Raw genomic sequence first — 8,238 nt, 5'->3', positions numbered from 1 at the left:
TCCTTTTTTTCCCCCCCTTTTCTCCTTTTGATTTCCACATTTGAGGATTAGGTGGCCTCCGTCCTTGAGGCGCGCGGCACTTGAACATGATCCACGGTAAAGCAGTGTTTTATTTTGGGAATTTCCCAGTCTCACAACCTCTCGCTAATTCCATAATTACTGAAAACTAATCGAAATTGTGTTATCCCCATTTTCTATCCCCATCGCATCGTTTAGAGGAAGAAGAGGTACAGGAGGAGAATGCACCGGTGGCGGAGCTCTCCAACGACTCCGATGCGCCACTGAAGCCGAACGTGAGTATTGTTAGTATTTCTTTATCTACAAATATTCTATATACTATACTATACTATACTTCTGAGAGTCCCACCTTGACATGGCAAATCTACAGATAGAACCATAGAAAGCTTAACCTTCATCGCGAATCAACGATCGTAAACGGAATGATACTGAAGGGAAAACCAATTGGGCGGGCTCCTAAGCAAGCGATTTACCATAGTGTACCTCGAGTCGAGCAGGCACATCTCTGAGCATCACGCACACGACATGTATTTTGGCATTCTCTTTCGCACCTTTCACTTGTGCGTCTGGCCTCCGTTGTCTCGGATCTTCTTGTTGGAAAAATCCATTCCCATTGGGAAGATATGTATATCTCAATATACGACTGAGTGCTGGGGTTGGGGTTTGAATTAGGAATGATACTAATACCATATGCGATATGTTTATTATTATTCTTTTTACTACAAGGCCTTGTGGTACTTCGACCATATATTACTCCTTTGTACCGTCCGATAGGATTATGTGGAAGATCTGTATATATCTTTGGGCGTTTGTTGGGTCTTATTTCCCAACTGTTGAGATATCCTTCTATAGAGTGCTGGGAATCCACATAGGATGTCTTCCTATGTTCCCTGCTTTAGTTCATATAATCTACAGGGCACTCTGTCTGTGAATTTTAGTTTCTTGAGCTGATATTTCAGTGACAGTGCGCTGCAAGTCCGAATGTCGATGAGCTGTCGCATCGACTTCTTCTCCGGGATGTGAAACTTCTTGGCCTTCAGTTTCTCGTTTCTCTTTCTGGCCATTCCCCGATAATTTCCGATCTGCGTCCGTCCTTTTGTGAGTCCACAGAACGGATCGGTACCGATTCATGGGCCATTGAAGGATCGGAGCGCTAGAAGCGCTGACTGTAGATGTGAGTTCCCCGCATTCGTCTGGTTGGTGATTCTCCCATGGCTATGGCTATGGACCCATCCGTGTACCAGATGCGAGAACCGGCTGGTGCGCAGAGAGCAGGCGTGTTCCAATCCCTCCCCCTGCTGTCCTTTGGAACAGCGAAGGTTTTGAGAAAGTGCACGCTCGGTTCTTGGTCGTCGGAGACTCGCAGGATGAACAGGATGTTCAACAGGCTTCCCTCTTTGTCAGATTATGTAGAGCTGTTTGATTAATTATCGATTTATACACATGCACTGACGCAGAATGACGAGGACGATGACTACGATCCCGAGGACAGTCGCAAGAAGAAGAAGGGCAAGAAGCGCAAGACCCGGAAGGGCGAGGAGAAGGGGCGCAAGAAGAAGAAGCGCAAGAAGAACGAGAGCGAGGAGGACAGTGACTTTGTGCAGCACGATGAGGAGGTGGAATACGCGAGCACCTCGAAGCGCGGACGCAAACGCAAGGAGGAAAAACAGGCGGCAATGGCCAAGGAGAAGGAATCGGCCGCATCGGGTAAGCGATCGAAAACTGACAATATTCCCACGAATATCGTTTAATATCTCCTCTCCCCTGCTCTAACCCAGGCATGCCCTCCGTGGAGGATGTCTGCTCGGCCTTTGGCGTTTGCGACGTGGAGATCGAGTACAATGACGAGGAGCTGCAGAGCCTGACCACCTACAAGGCGTTCATGCAGCACGTGCGTCCGATATTGCAGAAGGAGAACCCCAAGGTGGCCGCCACCAAGCTGATGATGCTCGTGGGGGCCAAGTGGCGGGACTTTTGCGAGAGCAATCCCCACATCCTTCAGGAGGCTACGGCTGCGGCAGGAGGCAGCAGCGGCGGCCAGGCACCGCGCAGTGTGGCCGGGGATGAGCCGGAGGAGCCGCGTTCCTCGCGGTCATCGCGCAACGAGAAGCCCGACGACATCTACGACGAGGCCGCCGAGGAGGAGGAGGAGGAAGAGGAGGAGGAGAAGAAGCCCCGTCGCAAACGCAGTGGACGCGGCAAGAAGGGCCGGCGACCCTCTGGAAAAGTTCCAACATTGAAGATTAAGTTCGGGAAGCGCAAGCGCGACAGCTCCGACGATGAGCAGGACGCAAGCGGTGCCTCCGAACGCGACTCGGATTTGGAGTTTGAGCGCATGCTGCAAAAGTCCGACGACAGTGCCGACGAGAAGGAGGCGGCTCCGGCCACCTCCTCCGCTAAGCCGGCAGAAGCCGCGGCCGGACCAGCAGCCGATCAAGATGACGGCACACCCGTGGTCCGCAAAAAGGCCAAGACCAAGATTGGCAACAAGTTCAAGAAGAAGAACAAGCTCAAGAAGACCAAGAACTTCCCCGAGGGCGAGGACGGGGAGCACGAGCATCAGGACTACTGTGAGGTGTGCCAGCAGGGCGGCGAGATCATCCTCTGCGACACCTGTCCGCGGGCGTATCATCTGGTCTGCCTGGAGCCCGAGCTGGACGAGCCGCCAGAGGGTAAGTGGTCGTGTCCGCATTGCGAGGCCGATGGCGGGGCCGCCGAGGAGGAGGACGACGACGAGCATCAGGAGTTCTGTCGCGTGTGCAAGGACGGGGGCGAGCTGCTGTGCTGCGACTCGTGCCCCTCGGCGTATCACACGTTCTGCCTGAATCCTGCCCTGGACACCATACCCGACGGCGACTGGCGCTGCCCGCGCTGCAGCTGTCCCCCGCTGACCGGCAAGGCCGAGAAGATAATCACCTGGCGCTGGGCCGTACAGCGCTCGGCCAACGATGACCAGCCCTCGACATCACGGGGCACCACCTCCTCATCGAAGGCCGCGGCAGCAGGCACCCGAGTGCGCGAGTACTTCATCAAGTGGCACAACATGTCCTACTGGCACTGCGAATGGGTGGCCGAGGTGCAGCTGGACGTGCATCATCCGCTGATGATCAGATCGTTCCAGCGTAAATACGATATGGAGGAGCCACCCAAGTTCGAGGAGTCACTGGACGAGGCCGACACACGCTTCAAGCGCATCCAGCGGCACAAGGACAAGGTCGGCATGAAGGCCGACGACGACGATGAGGAGCAGCTGGAGGAGCGCTTCTACAAGAACGGCGTCAAGCCCGAATGGCTGATTGTCCAGCGCGTGATCAACCATCGCACGGCCCGTGACGGCAGCACCATGTATCTGGTGAAATGGCGCGAGCTGCCGTACGACAAGTCCACGTGGGAGGAGGAGGGCGACGACATCCAGGGCCTGCGGCAGGCCATCGACTACTACCAGGACCTGCGGGCCGTTTGCACATCGGAGAACACGCGCTCCAGCAGCAAGAAGAGCAAGAAGGGTCGCAAGTCCAAGAAGATGGAGCTGGACGACGAGGACCGTCCTGTCAAGCACTACACGCCGCCGCCTGAGAAGCCCACCACGGATCTGAAGAAGAAGTACGAGGGCCAGCCGGCGTTCCTCGACGAGACCGGGATGCAGCTGCATCCCTACCAGATCGAGGGCATCAACTGGCTGCGCTACAGCTGGGGCCAGGCCATCGACACCATTCTAGCCGACGAGATGGGTCTCGGCAAGACCATCCAGACGGTCACCTTTCTCTACTCGCTGTACAAGGAGGGCCATTGCCGCGGCCCCTTCCTGGTGGCCGTTCCGCTGTCCACGCTCGTGAATTGGGAGCGCGAGTTCGAGCTCTGGGCCCCCGATTTCTACTGCATCACGTACATCGGCGACAAGGACTCGCGGGCGGTGATACGCGAGAACGAGCTGAGCTTCGAGGAGGGGGCCATCCGCGGCAGCAAGGTCTCCCGCCTGCGCTCCACCCAATACAAGTTCAACGTGCTGCTGACCAGCTACGAGCTGATCTCCATGGATGCCGCCTGCCTGGGCAGCATCGATTGGGCCGTCCTCGTGGTGGATGAGGCCCATCGCCTGAAGAGCAACCAGAGCAAGTTCTTCCGCATCCTGAACAGCTATTCGATTGCCTACAAGCTGCTGCTGACCGGCACACCTCTGCAGAACAATCTCGAGGAGCTGTTCCATCTGCTGAACTTCCTCTCGCGCGACAAGTTCAACGACCTGCAGGCCTTCCAGGGCGAGTTCGCCGACGTCTCCAAGGAGGAGCAGGTGAAGCGGCTGCACGAGATGCTCGGCCCCCACATGCTGCGCCGCCTCAAGACGGATGTGCTCAAGAACATGCCCTCCAAATCGGAGTTTATCGTGCGCGTGGAGCTCTCGGCGATGCAGAAGAAGTTCTACAAGTTCATTCTGACCAAAAACTACGAGGCCCTCAACTCGAAGACCGGCGGTGGCTCCTGTTCGCTCATCAACATCATGATGGACCTCAAGAAGTGCTGCAACCATCCGTATCTGTTTCCCTCCGCTGCCGAAGAGGCCCAAACCGCCGCGGGCGGCCTGTACGAGATCAATTCGCTGACCAAGGCCGCCGGGAAGCTGGTGCTGCTGTCGAAGATGCTGCGGCAGCTGAAATCGCAGAACCATCGCGTGCTGATCTTCTCGCAGATGACCAAAATGCTGGACATACTCGAGGACTTCCTCGAAGGCGAGCAGTACAAGTACGAGCGCATCGATGGCGGCATCACGGGCACAGTGCGCCAGGAGGCCATCGACAGATTCAATGCGCCCGGCGCCCAGCAGTTTGTCTTTCTGCTGAGTACCCGAGCGGGCGGATTGGGCATCAATTTGGCTACCGCAGACACGGTCATCATTTACGACTCGGACTGGAATCCCCACAACGACATACAGGCCTTCTCGCGAGCTCACCGCATCGGGCAGGCCAACAAGGTGATGATCTATCGCTTTGTCACACGCAACTCCGTGGAGGAGCGCGTCACGCAGGTGGCCAAGCGGAAGATGATGCTCACGCATCTGGTGGTGCGACCCGGGATGGGCGGCAAGGGGGCAAACTTCACCAAGCAGGAGCTGGACGATATCCTGCGCTTCGGTACCGAGGACCTCTTCAAGGAGGACGACAAGGAGGAGGCCATCCACTACGACGACAAGGCGGTGGCCGAGCTGCTCGACCGCACCAATCGCGGCATCGAGGAGAAAGAGTCGTGGGCCAACGAGTACCTCTCCTCGTTTAAGGTGGCCTCCTATGCCACCAAGGAGGAGGAAGAGGAGGAGGAGACGGAGATCATCAAGCAGGATGCCGAGAACTCTGACCCCGCCTACTGGGTCAAGCTGCTGCGCCACCACTACGAGCAGCACCAGGAGGATGTCGGCCGCAGCCTCGGCAAGGGAAAGCGCGTCCGGAAGCAGGTCAACTACACGGACGGTGGGGTTGTGGCTGCCGACACCAATCGAGACGACTCCAACTGGCAGGACAACGGCAGCGAGTACAATTCGGAGTACTCGGGCGGCTCCGATGAGGACGGCGGCGACGACGACTTTGATGAGCAGAACGGCGGCGAGCGTCGCGGCAAACGCCGTGTGGACAGGCGCGACGATCGGCCCCTGCCACCGCTGCTGGCTCGTGTGGGTGGCAGCATTGAGGTTCTCGGCTTCAATGCCCGACAGCGGAAGAGCTTCCTCAATGCCATCATGCGGTACGGCATGCCGCCCCAGGATGCCTTCAACTCGCAGTGGCTGGTCAGGGATCTGCGCGGCAAATCGGAGCGCAATTTCAAGGCCTACGTCTCGCTGTTCATGCGCCACCTGTGCGAGCCGGGCGCCGACAATGCGGAGACCTTTGCCGATGGCGTTCCACGCGAGGGTCTCTCCCGCCAGCACGTGCTCACACGTATCGGCGTGATGTCGCTGATCCGCAAGAAGGTGCAGGAGTTTGAGCACATCAACGGCTACTACAGCATGCCGGAGATCATCCTGAAGCCATGCGAGCCGGTTCAGGCGGCTCTGGGAGCCAAGGTAGAGATCCCAGCGGCTCTGGAAGCGCCCCCTGGAAAGCCTGCGGCGGGCCCCGTCGCGGAGGTGGATAAAAGTGCCACGACCAGCAACAGTGTCACGCCTGCCACCAGTGCGGCGCCCAGTCCAGCTCCTGCCTCGGAGAAGGGCGAGGACAAAGAGAAGGAAGCGGAGAAGAAGAAAGAAAAGGACAAGGAAAAGGACACTGGGACACCCGAGAAGAGCGATGTAAAGCTAGAGCAAGAGGCTGACGAGGACAAGAAGCCCTCGGATGTCAAACAAGAGCAGCCACAGACGGAATCTGAATCATCTGCGGAGGTGAAACCAAGTGTGGCTGCAGCGGCAGCGGCGGAGGTCAAGGCCGAAGCACCCAAGACCGAGCCTAAAGAAGAGGCCAAGGAGACGCCAGAGCTCAAGGCGGAACCCAAGACGGAAGAGGAAGACAAGGAAAAGGACAAGGAGAAGGAGAAGGAAAAGGAGAAGGAAAAAGAAAAGGAGAAGATGGACGACAAGAAGCCGGCCATCCCCACCACGATCATTGATGACGACGATGACGATGTGATGATCGTCAAGGAAGATGGCGAACTGGAGAAGCCCAGTGGGGCCAGCGGCAGTGCCAATGCCACTGCCAGTGCCAGTGCTGGCGCGGAACAGAAGTCGGCCACAGCTGCCGCCGGAGCAGCTGCGGCTAGCAAGCTGGTGGAGGATCTCGAGGTGCTCAAGCGCACATTCATGTTCAACATCGCCGATGGCGGCTTCACCGAGCTGCACACACTCTGGCTGAACGAAGAGAAGGCTGCAGTGCCCGGCAGGGAGTACGAGATCTGGCACCGTCGCCACGACTACTGGCTGCTGGCCGGAATTGTGACCCATGGCTATGGACGCTGGCAGGACATCCAGAACGACATACGCTTCGCTATCATCAATGAGCCGTTCAAGATGGATGTGGGCAAGGGCAATTTCCTGGAGATCAAGAACAAGTTTCTGGCCAGACGCTTTAAGCTGCTGGAGCAGGCCCTTGTCATTGAGGAGCAGCTGCGACGGGCGGCATTCCTCAATCTCGCCCAGGACCCCAGCCACCCGGCCATGTCGCTGAATGCACGCTTCGCGGAGGTCGAGTGTCTGGCCGAGTCGCATCAGCATCTCAGCAAGGAGTCGCTGGCTGGCAACAAGCCCGCCAATGCCGTGCTGCACAAGGTGCTCAACCAGCTGGAGGAACTGCTCTCCGACATGAAGAGTGATGTCTCCCGCCTGCCGGCCACTTTGGCCCGCATCCCACCCGTGGCCCAGCGCCTGCAGATGTCCGAGCGGTCGATTCTCTCTCGCCTGGCGGCCACCGCCGGCACTTCCTCCAATGCAGGTAAGTGTCCCTGAGCCTCAGCCTGTGTCTTTTCCCGAGACCCATTTTAAATGATTTTCTTTGCTTGCAGCTCAATTGATGGGCCAGTTCCCGGGTGGATTCCAGGGCACAACTCTGCCTGCATTCACTGGCGGTCCTGCAGGGAACTTTGCCAACTTCCGGCCGCAATTCTCGGTCCCCGGCCAGCTATCGAATACTTCTGGCGCCTAGGCAACTCCTCTTCCACCTCAAAACCTATGCTAGGCTTATTCGTATTCCACAACAAAATATACTTTACTCAAGCTAAGAATTTAAATCTGAAACACACACATTAATATTTATCATAATCATTTGCAATGAGAAACAAAAACCAAACCCAATAACGATAATCTCGTCGCGTTCACACAAATATTAAAAATTCTACATCCTTGACACTTGACGAATACCGGTGTTCCTGCTCCTGCTCTTGCTACAGACACGAAACAAAACTAAACGAAACGAAACAGATGGAACAGAACAGAGCGGAACGGATACCAATTCACAGACGACACGTATAATAATGCTTATTTACTTACATATTTACTATGTGATTACAACATAATCTAGATACAATATATAAATGTATTGAATTCCATTGCAAAGAAAAACGATTGGAGTGTGTTGAATTTGTTTGGAAAATGAGAAGGGACTCACCCTCTATGGAATGGGATAGAATATAGATAGCCTCACCCTCTATGGAATGGGATAGAATATAGATAGCCCATCCCTATCTATAGGAATAGGGTCAGGTATAGGGTCAGCTCTTTGGAGTGCTACCAAATTGTATACTACT

The 8,238-nt window shown here is 56.1% G+C and overlaps 1 protein-coding gene across 2 annotated transcripts in view; it reads left to right on the top strand.

Annotated features, from left to right (window-relative positions):
- LOC108150981 (chromodomain-helicase-DNA-binding protein Mi-2 homolog) overlaps positions 1-8,056 on the top strand; it is a 29,188-nt gene extending 21,132 nt beyond the window's left edge. Inside the window, exons 2-5 of one of the 2 annotated variants that reach the window (XM_017279322.2) lie at positions 217-293; positions 1,476-1,725; positions 1,797-7,427; positions 7,498-8,056. In XM_017279322.2, coding sequence (XP_017134811.1) covers positions 217-293; positions 1,476-1,725; positions 1,797-7,427; positions 7,498-7,637 — 6,098 coding nt within the window. In that variant the 3' untranslated portion in view covers positions 7,638-8,056. Of the gene's footprint in view, positions 1-216; positions 303-1,475; positions 1,726-1,796; positions 7,428-7,497 lie in introns of both variants that reach the window. The other variant, XM_017279321.2, reaches the window with a different exon arrangement.
- Positions 8,057-8,238: the final 182 nt, after the last annotated feature.

This window comes from Drosophila miranda, chromosome XR, assembly GCF_003369915.1.
Source record: "Drosophila miranda strain MSH22 chromosome XR, D.miranda_PacBio2.1, whole genome shotgun sequence".
Lineage (NCBI taxonomy): Eukaryota > Metazoa > Arthropoda > Insecta > Diptera > Drosophilidae > Drosophila > Drosophila miranda.
Note: the sequence above shows the minus strand (reverse complement) of the source record. Positions and strands in the feature narration are given on the sequence as shown.